General features: G+C 38.2%; 1 protein-coding gene across 5 annotated transcripts in view; it reads left to right on the top strand.

Moving 5' to 3' along the window:
• Nucleotides 1-13080, top strand: part of LOC103968386 (callose synthase 7) — a 57892-nt gene that overhangs the window by 32025 nt on the left and 12787 nt on the right. For all 5 annotated transcript variants that reach the window (XM_018828744.2, XM_065146894.1, XM_065146893.1 and 2 more), the window contains 11 exons: nucleotides 3325-3406; nucleotides 3493-3542; nucleotides 3624-3710; nucleotides 3879-3980; nucleotides 4156-4247; nucleotides 4334-4415; nucleotides 4499-4662; nucleotides 4821-4944; nucleotides 5048-5151; nucleotides 5236-5326; nucleotides 5406-5557. In XM_018828744.2, coding sequence (XP_018684289.2) covers nucleotides 3325-3406; nucleotides 3493-3542; nucleotides 3624-3710; nucleotides 3879-3980; nucleotides 4156-4247; nucleotides 4334-4415; nucleotides 4499-4662; nucleotides 4821-4944; nucleotides 5048-5151; nucleotides 5236-5326; nucleotides 5406-5557 — 1130 coding nt within the window. The remainder of the gene's footprint in view (nucleotides 1-3324; nucleotides 3407-3492; nucleotides 3543-3623; nucleotides 3711-3878; nucleotides 3981-4155; nucleotides 4248-4333; nucleotides 4416-4498; nucleotides 4663-4820; nucleotides 4945-5047; nucleotides 5152-5235; nucleotides 5327-5405; nucleotides 5558-13080) is intronic.

Genomic DNA, 13080 nt, shown 5'->3' with positions numbered 1-13080 from the left:
AACTTGGCCGAATCACTCCTGTTTCAAACATCAACTTTACGATCTTTTCAATTTCATCTTTCTGGAGGTGAGGATATCGGTACGGTCGAGTGTTCGCTGGTGGCTTGCCCGGAAGGATTGGAATTCGATGGTCATGTTGCCGAGAAGGAGGAAGACCGCCCGGTTTCGCAAATATGTCGACAAATTCAGTAAGCAATTGGGCAAGATTTTAATCTTCAATTTCTATTTTCTTCTCTTCTGGTTGTGGCTGGAGATGCATCAAAAAGCCACCATTTATCTTGTGCAAAACTTTCTCCATTCGTTGGGTCGAAACGGTGGTTACGTTGCTTCCACGCTTCCCGCGTAGGATGATCTGTTTGCCCTTACAGTAGAATTTCATAATTAATTTAGAAAAGTTCCAAGAGACATCACCTAGTGTAGTCAGCCATTCTATGCCAAGCACGACCTCATAGTCATCGATTGGTAGGAGGAAGAAATCGGTGATAATTTCTTGGTCTTGCAGTAATAGTTTCACCTGCGGGCATCTTTGGTCGTACTTTGGGATTCTGCCGTCGGCAATCTTTACATCGAACTTGCTGCAACATTCAATATGCAGTGCCATCCGAGCAGCAACCTTACTATTCAGGAAGTTATTAGTGCTACCCGTGTCGATGAGAACAGTGATCGGCTGTTGTTTGAGAAGGCCTCCAACTTTCATCGTTTGCGGGTTTGAGTAGCCGGCTAGTGCGTGTACTGTAATGTCGGTCGGCTGTGGCTCTTCTTCCATATCTTCTTCTTCATGTTCAAGGCTCTCTTCTAGATGTTCAATGATCTCTTCTTCTACTGGTTCAATCATAAGAAGTCTACCTTGTTTACAGCGATGCTCACGGCTCCATGGCTCGTTGCAATGCCAACATAACCCCTTCGCAGATCGCTCCCGAAGTTCTTCTCTTGTTAACCTTTTCGGTGCAAGGACTCGGTTGATAGTAGGGGGGGCTGAGGGCTTTAGTATTGTAGATCGTGGAGTGATCCCAGTCCTCCGGGCTTCATGGTTCAATCGCTCCTCTTGAAGTCGTGCGAAAGAGATGGCTGTCATAAGCGTGTATGGTTGTCGCGCCTTAACTTCTCCCCGGATCTCCGACTTTAAGCCCTCAATAAAGGTCCCCAATAGCTGTTTTTCAGACCAATCACGAGTTTGATTAGATAACCTTTCAAACCTGGTTTGGTACTCCTGAATGGTGGAGGTTTGTCGGATCTTTGTCAGTTGTCCGTTAATGTTCTCGTAATAAGTTGGTCCGAAGCGGATCAGTAGTCCTTCTTTGAATTGTCGCCATGAAAGGACTCCATAAGTGTGTTCAAACCAGTCAAACCATTGTATGGCACCCCTTTCAAGATGTATAGCTGTAATTTCTACCATGGATGCATCCGCAGTTTTATGGTATCGAAAATATCGCTCCGCGCACGAGATCCAACCAATTGGGTCTCCTTCTTCCCATCTAGGGAAGTCCACTCTCATGCGCGAATAGTTGGGGTCGGTCATAGAGCCTCCCCTCTCTTGGAAGTCATCTCTTTGGGCATGATGTGATTGGTTAGAGCTCTCTCCTTGATGTGATTTCTTCGGGCTTGGTGGTCGGTCCAAACTGAATTTGGTAAGGAGAGTCCGAATCTTATCCTCCATTCATGCCTCAAAGGCTTCAAATTTAGCATTGATTGCCTCCTCTGATGCCATAGTATATGACTCCAAATCTGTGATGTTAAGATCTCTCTTTTGTTGACGGGTTAAAGGCATGTATAGGTTTGATAGAAATCAGTGAAAGTTTGCTGCAGAATTGTGTTGTCTTGTAAGAGCAGAATTATTGTCGAAGAAACAGCGGTTTCTCGACGAAATCTCCACCAAAAATTTGAGAGATTTGAGGAGGGAATTGACAGTAATATCAGAGAAAATATAGAAGTTCGCGCATGAGAGTGGACTGAGGAGGGACCCTTTGTTGTGTGACCATTCAGAGCTTATGAAGTTTATGTTTGTAATTTGCATTGCCTATCAAGTGTTTGTTGAAAGGGTTGCTTGTGGATCCCGAGTTAAATGTTTTCTCTAATCTGTTTTCTCTTTTGTAGGTCCTTAATGGACCATAAAAGGTTTCAGGGAGGCTAACCCTTAGCGGATGGATACACAAGGGTGCCGTATGAATTAGGCAAAACTAACAAGTCCGTGATAGTGGTGTTCTGAGTATTGATGTTTATATTTATATGCTAATAGGTGGATGACATGGCATGAGGTCTACTCACTCTAAGGAGAGCGATATTTGTTATTTTAAAACTCATGTTTGTTGAGAAACATGATTATTATGCATCACTGAATTGGTTTTTTAAACTCCTTTCCATGAAGCAAGGAATTCAAGCATATTTAGAGTCTCGATCCATTAAGTTGAAAAGTAATTTGTGTTAGTGACATCATTGCCCAACTTATTCAGTTATATGACTATTGATCTTGTTCCTAAAGTATAAGCTTATCTTTGGGATTTTTTTGTAGATTAAGATGAAATATTAATTTACCTTTATCAATATCATTTCTGTGAGATTAGTTTTACACCAACAAACATGCTAAAATGATGACTATCAACTTATTGCTTAAACTGGGGGAATGCACCATTAAATTTCATGGAATGCTCCAAATCTTAGCCAAAATTTGGCCTAGCCATGTCAATATCACTGACATAGGTTGGTATTGTTTCAGTTTAGCCTGCGACCAATTAATCTTACCATTCATAACATTGTCTTCAGCTGATTGTAATGTTCAAGTTACACTTTGATTGTAGTACACTTTTCATAACAACTGCTGGTACTTTTTTTTTTTTTTGAGAAACTTCTAATTTTATGCAGTAATAAGCTCTCTCATTAGGGTGAACTTTGGAGGGATTAAATGGGATGATCAATTCTAGTTTCTGTTTCTGTACTTTTGATGTTGCACATATGACATATGTAACTATGATCCTAATAGCAACTGTATAATTTTGCTTTTGGCTCCTTTCTATTCAATGATTATGTGATATCTACAATCTAATGATTATAAACAATTCCATTAGATTGACCATCAGAGAAACAAACAAGCAACTGCACATATTTTATTTTAGTTTTGACGCTATGGTATTTATTACTCATTACCTTTGAAAGACATATTCTCATTCAAGAGTTCTGTTGTCAAATACTGTAGGAAGATTGTCCATATAATCATATATATAAGTACTTTTGTTTTCAACATTTAATGTTTTATTAGTCTTGCTGTTTTCTTAGTAAGCTATGTCTGAATTGTTAGGGATTTCACTTCCGATGTTCTGTTCCTTGTAGATAAACCCTCTGGTTGAACCAACCAAGACAATAATGGATTTAGGAGCTGGAACGTATGAATGGCATGAATTCTTTCCATACTGTAAGATTATAATCAGAGTAACTAGACTATGGCTGCTCTCTTTGACTTGTTAGGTTTTATTATAGATCTATATTGTCATGATGCAGTGCAACATAATATTGGTGTTGTTATAACTATATGGGCACCAATTGTCCTGGTATGTGAATCTTTCACATACTTTCTCTTTTTCATTTGTGTTTTCCTTTTTTTACTTATATTCACCATTTTCAATTGTTAGGTTTATTTTATGGATACTCAAATATGGTATGCTATTTTCTCTACTATATTTGGGGGTATTCATGGGGCATTCAGCCACCTGGGTGAGGTAAGAAATTATTATTTTGTTTTCTTCATAAAATATAAATTTCAGCAATCTTGTTGCCCCTTACAATGTTTATATTCTCTTTTAAATATTTTTTCTATATGGTTTTGTGTGAAAATTAGAAATCTTTATCTAATTACTGTGTTCTTGCAACTTGATGACCTTCCATAGATCAGGACATTGGGAATGCTAAGGTCTAGATTTGAGTCAGTGCCATCTGCTTTTACTGACCGCCTTATGCCATCATCGGAGAATGAATTAAAAGGAAATCAGGTTATTGTAAATTAATTATGTTATTTATACTCTAATTAATCATGAAAGTTCCTCCTTTTTGCAATTTGAATTGGATTTAATCCCAACTTAGTGTTCAGTTATTCACAATTTAAAATAAGAGCTGGCAATTTCCACTTGCTTCCGTTGACTTGTTGCCCAAGCATCAAATTTGCAGGAAGAGATTGAGAGACGGAACATAGACAGGTTTTCTCATATATGGAATGCATTCATAGACTCTCTACGGGATGAGGACTTAATCAGCAATAAGTTGTTATTCTTTAAGTTACTTTTACTGGTTTTGTTGACAAATGTTTTACGTATTATATTCTCTCAATTTTCTTGTTGTCATTCAGGGAGAAAGACTTGCTGCTTGTGCCATATTCTTCAGGCAATATATCTGTTGTACAGTGGCCTCCTTTTCTTCTTGCGAGCAAGGTATATGTCAAAGTCTCTTCTGTTGCTCTCTGTCACTCTATTTGGTACTTGTTTGTTCTAATCATTGTTTGCAAGATTAATAGATTCCCATAGCACTTGATATGGCAAAAGATTTCAAGAGAAAAGGTCAAGGGGAGTTAAAAAAGAAGATAAAATACGACAACTACATGTTTTCAGCAGTAATCGAATGCTACGAGACATTAAGAGATATTCTTATCAACCTTTTGAATGATGAAAAGGAACGAATGTAAGCCAATTTTGTTTTTGTTAGTACTTATTGGTTGTTGGATGGTTTAGTATTGATGCATAGGGTTTCACTGGTAATGAAGAAGTGATATCTTATTCTATTTTCTTTGTGGTAGACATTTTTTTATTAAGATTATTATATAATATGCTTGTCTGCAGAATTATAAGTCAGATTTGCTCTAAAGTTGACTCCAGTATTGATGATAATAGTTTTCTTGAGAGTTTCCAAATGAGTGAGCTGCTCCAGCTCAGCAACAAATTGGAGAAGCTGCTAAATCTTTTGGTAAATCTTCAGCTATTGATCTGGCTTATTTAGTTCATGGTGTCCCAGAATACTCCAGATGATAATCATGATGGTTCTCTTAATAAATTTTGTATTTCTGCAGAAACTTGAATATGGGGAAATTGAATCATTTAAGACACAGATCATCAATGTGCTGCAAGATATAATGGAGATCATTACACAGGATGTGATGATTAATGGACATGGGTAAGATATAGTTGATACGTTCTTATCAAATGCTGATGTATGTCCTAATGGCTTCTCTATCCCATATAATTTTGTTCCCTTCAGCATATCTGGGGTAGCATATGAATCAGATAGGAAGCAAATGTTTACAAATTTAAGGCTAAAACTAATGGAGGACATATCCTGGAGGGAAAAGGTGCTCAGTTAATCATTTACCTTTCTTGATGATTATGCATGATGTTATTAGAATTCATTCCGTTCAGGTCACTTAACAGGTTGTGAGGCTCCATTTGCTTTTAACAGTCAAAGAATCTGCAATAAATGTTCCAATAAATCTGGATGCTCGCCGTCGAATTACTTTCTTTGCCAACTCCCTGTTTATGAAGTTGCCGGATGCTCCAAAAGTTCGTAACATGTTCTCTTTCAGGTGAAGATCTCTAACACGATTGTGGCATTGAAGTGGTATAAATGCAATTTTTTTTTTGCAGCTTCAGTGCAGGATGAACTAATATCCTAGCACATTTTTCACTGAGCTAGACATGGTTTATTTTTCAATATCTGTAGATGCAATTCCCTTGAACTCTTTTGACAGCCTGCAAGTTCTCAAGATTAAGCTGACCTGATTTTGTTAAACTAGAACAGTAATTCTTAATCGTTATTGAATTAATTTTTAAGTTGAAGTTTATTTTTGGGTGCAACACACCACCAAAATGACATAAAAAATTGTTGCCTATATTGTTCAAACCTGCAGTTGAATTCAAACCCAAGGGAAGTGTGAACTGCTTACAATTTTTCCTTTTCAACCTTCCTCATTGTTAGGGCTGTCAACAAGAGGTATCCAGCCATCTATTGGTATAGATGCATAGCTTTTTGCAATAGGCTCCTTTTGGACATTTTGAACAAAGAACACAGACTAGAAGTCAAGCTTATCGCAATGTTTGAATATTAGAGAAAGAAATGTATAAACTTTTATGTGGTTCGCATGAATCCTAAATAACTGATAAATTAGTTTGGTTTCATAAGTTCAGAACAATAAATATTGTGGTTCACCTTATCGGTTTGTACCGATGTACCGACCAATTATTGGTACAGTACGTACCGGGCTATATCAAGCATACCGACACACAGTACATGGGGGCATACTGATGTACTGCCCATACCAATCCCCTATCGGACTAGTACGTACCCCTCATATCGAGCGGTACGGCGAACCTTGATTTCAAAATTGTAAAATGTGCTGCCCAGGTATTTGTTAGAGACCTAAGCAGACGCTGGGCTTGGAGGTTCCCTTGATGCTTCTATTCATTGGATATTCTATTTTCCTTGCATGAAAATGACTTAGATCCCTCTTATATGATCCTCTGTTGTGTCTGGAACTGGCATAACTTTTGTCATCTGTGTGTGGAAGAACCAATGAGGCAGAACTGATCTGGGTTGTCTAAGCAGTGAACCAAGTTGGACCCAAGCCAGTATTTACCTGTCTGATGGTCAACTGGTATGCTGATTTGGTAATTTCTCGTGGTCCAGTTCCATAACAGGTGTACTGCTGTTATTGCTACAGTATTAGTACAGAATACTAGTATGAAAATAGCAAATGGCTCAATATAGGATCAAAGCTGCTGTGGTAGTAGTACAGTACTACTAGTGCTAAGCTAGTAAATAGGATAAAGCTGCTGTGCTAATGCAGTAGCGGTACTGAACTAGCAAATATCTCTTTACAGGAGCAAAATTGTTGCTGTTGAATCAAAGTTATCGCTGCTACAACAATTCTAGTATTAACTTAGCAAATAGCAATACATAAGAGTAAAGATTATGCAGATTGCATTAGTTGTAGTAGCACAGTACTACTTTAGCTTAAGAATTAGATTAAAAGAAATGAAACAGAAATTCCAGTGACTTTAGATCAAGAATCAACTCCCCAAGGATGAAGGTTTCTTTCCCCGAGTGTCTTGCATGTGGAAAATGGAGCCACATTTTGGAAAAATATATGGTCTCACACCATTCACATATAGCTTGTGAAAACATATTTTAATTCATTCAATCATGTTTTTAAGTACAACTCTTTCTTTCTAACTAGATCCCCAATACAAGAAAGGAAATTTATATTTAAAACAATCATATTATTTCATTTATGGCCAATGAATCATCCTTATATTATTTAGGAAGAATATTAACTTTTTTTTTTAATTCTGAAGGATGTCCTTTTTTGACAAGATATTTGGTTGGTACTAGTTTTCGTTCTTGTAGAGTATCTTCAATAAACTATATCTCAAATTTTATCAGTTTTCTGTAACTTTTTGTTCTCCTTAGATTATATTGGTAGGTGTAGTACAGATCGCCATATGGCAACTCATTTCAATTATTCTAAGAACAAATTAAACAGCATTGTTTTACAGCATATTATATATGAGCACAAAATATAGTCACTATATTCATCCTCCTTTTCAAATTTGATTCCGAAGTAGCCACACAAAATAAAGCATCTGATTATGAAAGAGTTCAGGATACTTCTCTCAGACTTCATGGGTCCTCTCCCAAGTAGCTTCATTGACACTGTAATGTTACAATCTAATTCTGGTATAGTTTTGTTCCTTATGAAGTTCATTCCATTCCAGAATCTATATGTTGTTGTACACAAGTAACATCCTCTAGCAACTATAAAGATTATACTATGAGACCGTTGCAGCTTCATGCAACCCCCTACATCCTCTGCTAGCTTGTCCAGGGAATAATTCTTTCTAATGGGACAGAAGCATTTTGACTTAGGTGGTCAACAATCATGCAAATAATGTCATGTCTGAACCTAGTTCCAAGTAATGATGTCATAGTCTATAGCCTAGTTCTAAGTAATGATGTCATAGTCTATAGTCACAGTCTACCATTTTCACTTAGGAATAGGCCGAATCTTTAACTTTCTGGTGAACTTCTGGTATTCTCCAGTCTCCCATTTTCACTTAGGAATAGGCTGAATCTTTAACTTTCTGATGAACTTCTGGTATTCTCCCTTCATCTACTGGCATACTAATTACTTAGAATTATTTGCAACAGTATCTCTCTTCCTATGTCCTCACCAATAACCTCAATACATCTTGATACACCTTGGTATTGCCTGGGTGTATGACGAATTAGGAGTTATTTGTTCAATAATTGCTGCTGAGTGGATGGTCCTCTAAATATTAAGTCAATCATGAAATTCAGAGGATCCATTTCTACCTAAAGAAACTCTAACTTTAATCCCTGATATAGTTCCTTAGCAATGGTCTAAATGTAGGGCTTCCTTTTGACATTTCCTAACTCTTTCTACTAAAAATGCCATCAAATCCACTCAATATTTCTCCCAACAACTCCAATCCCGAGTGTGACAAGCGTTTAAGCACCTATGAGTTATAATTATCCAGGTGGGCGGCATTCTTTGTAGATCTCTTGCATAAAGAATTAGCAACAACATTCGCCTTCCATTGCTGATAATTGATACTTCAATCTTAATCCTTGAAGTGTCACCTTCACTGTCCTATGAAGAGAACTGATATTTGACTATCTAGTGATCAATAATCTTCTCAAATATTTGACCATAAAGGTAACACCTTTGGATTTTATACTGAAGATGATTGTAGCTAGTTTCAAATCATTGATAGGGTTGTTTTTTTCCATCTGTATATGCTCATAAGTCACAACACTCGCGTTGCATCTAAAAACAACCAAGCCCTTAAATCAAGGCTTCACTGATTCTACAAACCCATCATCACCAAAATGGATCACTAACACAAGCGCACTAGTCCACTGGGACTTAAGTTTCTAAGATCTCTACTCACATTTGGGGTCACATTTGTCATCCTAAACAAACTTTACCTTTATTTCTAATGAGTCAAGGAAGTGGCTATCTTTGAGAAACCGTCCACTAATATTCTGTAGTAGCCTACTAGTTCAAAACTTCTATTCTCAGGCAGAGTATATTGTCACTTCCATTCCATCACAACTTCTACCTTATGAGAATTCACATAAATATTTGTATGGATATCACATGGTCAAGGAACATACCTACATGAGTCAAAATCTACACATGCTCAACTTCACATAAAGTTTTCTTATCAAAGATGTTCAGAGATGTTGCTCATGCTCTGTTTGACTCTTGGACTAGTAGATTCTCAATAAAGACGATCATGAACTTATTTATATTTTGGCGAAAACCCTGTTCATATTTATCAAGTGCATTAATGCAGCTAGTTAAGCTGAACATCACCAAAATTTATAGTAACTGTACTACATCCTCTTAAATGCCTCCGACTCTAGTTTGCCATTCTATATGGTGACTTGGAGATAGGTGTCATACCTGGTTGAAGTTGAGTAGTAATTCAATATGTTTATAGCGAGCGATCATGATAGGTAATCAAGGAATATACAAAAGGAAGCTTTCTAACAACAATTGGACAACAATGTCCAGCAAATTTTGTTGATTAACTTGGTTACCCAAAAGGAATTCTGGATATTCTTGGCATCAAGGTTTGCAATACTGTCCAGTATGGTTCGGTATGGGCGACATTTATTGGTCCGATAATCTATCGGCATGTGGATCATGGTAAATTGGACGGTGTGCCCGATACAGGACCTGTACTATTTGGTACACCCAGTTCATGGCATATTTCTGCAATTTTTATTTATCAACTTTTTCAATCTTTTTTGGAAACTTGGTATGTGTTAGTATCAGTGATTTAAAAAGTGTTAAGTGCTAAGGTACCAAAATGCTCGAGGAACTAGGTGCTCGCCCGAGCAATACGAGGTGCTATAAAATATTAAAATATAAAAAATAATATAATTAATAAAGGGATAAAAAATATCACTAACAGTGGAAAGTGGGAAGAGAAGCAACGATGAGAAGTTAGCAGTAGTAGCGGTGGAGGATTAGTCTAAGACAGCCGCAACAACATTGCGAATGATAGCAATGGTGGAAGCTGCAAACGACAATAGTGGCAACGGTTGAAGCTGAGGAGAGCAACAGTGGGCAATAGCGGCAGCGGATAGTAACGGGAGAAAGACTCGGTCGGCGACAAAGGAAGATTGCAGCGTAGGCAGCGGCAGAAAGTGTTGGCGGCAGAGGCAGTGGGAGAAAACGCTAGGGTTGGCTCGGGGTCGCTCGGGCGTAAAGGGTACTTTTGAGGTAAGAAACTATGTTAGTTGGTTCAATCGAACCAACTAACTGCTATTGAACTGAATCAAACTTGAAAGTCTAGTTTGATTGCCTTATATGAATCAAGCGCGCATTGTTAGTTCGGTCAATTGAATCAACTAACTGCCATTGAACCAAACTAGACTTGAAAGTCTGGTTCAATTGCCTTATATGAATCGAGCACTCACCCGAAGTGCCTGATGCCTGGGCTCAGGCGAGCACCCTAGCGGTATGCTTCAATGTCCGCACATGAGGCGCTTGGGCCTCGCCTCGCCTAGGCGAGCGCTTGAGTGCTTATTTAAATCACTGGTTAGCATATGAACACAGTATGCTGGTAAGGTTTGGATGCGTGTAGGTTCCAGTATCCAAAATTAAAGTCGTGGTTGGCATTCTTGCATCAACAATCACTTAGCATGAAGAACTAAAATAATAGGATAATGATTATCTAAGATACCAGCCAAGAGGTGAGAATGTCATGATCTTCCAGAAACAATTGACACTTCCATGATAAGCTGAAAACTGAGACAATCCTTGAATACCTGGTCTATCAATATAAACTAGAATTTATTAGTTAGTTCGCATTTACCAGAATTGGATGATACATTGAATAATAGTCCCTAAGGCATGAGCATCTTGGTGATCAAGAGCAGGAACTCAAGCTTGTCTTCTACATTGTTCATCTCGCTGCTGTTGCTGAGACCTCCATGGATGGTCCCTCGATAGTTCACCAGGTTGGTGATAGTCAAAACATTCATATTGTACAAAGTGTATGCATGACCGAATGGTACCACTCGGTACGGGCGGTACATACCGGTTCGACGGCATACCGGTACGTGAACCGGCCGTTACCGCTACAGTGCTAAAGTATTGCATTGTAAAACTGCTACATTGTTACAGTGCTATACTGTAGCAGTGCTACAGTAAATATATAAAATTATTCGGTACACCAGGGTGTACTGCTCGGTATGCCAGTACCGTACCGTACCGAGCCAATTGAAGCATTTTACCACAATCTCGCATCATTGTTATTGTGGTGGCTGCTTTTATTGTCGTTGATGTGGCAGATGTCTAGCCTTCTATAGAGGACTTGAGTCTACATCATGAAATGAGAAACTTCCTACTTTGGATGTCTAAGACCTAAAAGACTGCCTCTGATGTCTTTTTAGAGATGTCCAATAAAAGACGGCCTCTAATCTTTTTGTTTTTGGTGTTCCTCAATTCGTCGCTCAACAACGAGGGCATTGTTGACCATCTTAGCAAAAGGAGACAGTTCAAGAATAGCCATGTGTTTTCTAATGAACAGAAATTTTTGTCGCTCGAAGCGTCTAACCTTCTACTCATTGGGCACCATATGTGAAGAAAAGCAAGACTATTCCATGTGCCACAGATCTGCTGCTCTGTTGGATGTTAATGAGCTCCTACTGCTTCTGGCGATGCGAAAGAGTTTGAAAATATTGCTCATAGAAAATATCTCTAACTACACTTGTTACTGCTCACTACCAGCTCTTAGAATTCTTTACCTAGTAGACCACCAAAGTTGGCCTTGCCCTCCGGAATAAGGTTGCATGCTTTGACCCTCTGTTCACTGGGGCAACTGATTGCTGCAAACTTCTTCTCCACCTTTGCAAATCTAATGTTCCACCAGATTGGACCAAGTTTCCCATCAGAAGGAGAGGGATCAAGCTACTTGAACTGCTTCAGCTTAGTTTTGGCCCTACTCGAAGCATCAATGTGTCATGCAACAATTTGAAATGTTCTTGTTGGAAAATCCTGCATAGCATTAAAAAAACCTTGGACAGTAGGTGGAGCTTGTAGAATTGGTGTGGCAGCATTTCTTAGCTTGAGGAGTTGGTGAGTCCTATTTAGGCATTTGAATGTTCTCCAATGCCTCAGACGGGGCCTGAGAGACTACATCCTGAGGTATCCTTTGAGCAATTGTATAGGGCTTGGTGGAATAATGATGCCGGCCCCCACATCCATTACCACTATCACGTACAAGCCATTATCAACTTAAAATTATGTAGCTCCAAAAAAATTATGACCTTATCATGATAAAACCTTGGTTGCTAAGCTTCCATGGCTCCGTAAGATGCTCCAATACCATAAAATTTGTCGGACACCTAGTGCCTTTCCACCAAAGAACTCAAAATGTGCCAACACTGGAAGTAGTTTACCATTACCTAGCAACTATCACCAAAATATTAGAACTCCCACAGTTTAAATTGTCTCAAGCAAATTCAAATAACTATTAAGTGGACAATATGAATCTGGACTACAATCTAAAGATATTGATACAGGATGGTTCTATGATTCTTCGACTTTGATGCTCAATATGACTTTGTTGCACTGAAATATTGAAACAACTCAACTCGACAACTTTGTTGAGTATAAAGAACCCCAGAATAGAAACATGATATCAAAGGATAGTGTGTCATGGAAATACTGAAGAATCAACAGATTAAGCACAAAAATAGAATATATATACATATATATCAATTTGCAACATTAATTGCGTAGAATGTCATATAGTGGATGTACACATCATATCATCATCATGTTTCAACAATCAAGACATTTGATCTCTTGGGATGAATTACTCCCACATAATAGATGGAGAGGATCACTAGAATGAGTAGCCTCTCTCACCTGCTATGGCGGAGACATGCCTCCTCTACCAAGCAAGCGACCATTTACCAAGTAGCAATGTCCTCAATAATTCTTCATCCATGCCCCATCATAAACATGCTTGTATTGTTGACATGATTTTCGCACACCAAATTCAAATT

This window comes from Musa acuminata, chromosome BXJ3-4 (assembly GCF_036884655.1).
Source record: "Musa acuminata AAA Group cultivar baxijiao chromosome BXJ3-4, Cavendish_Baxijiao_AAA, whole genome shotgun sequence".
NCBI lineage: Eukaryota > Viridiplantae > Streptophyta > Magnoliopsida > Zingiberales > Musaceae > Musa > Musa acuminata.
This window is presented reverse-complemented; position numbering and strand designations above follow the sequence as displayed.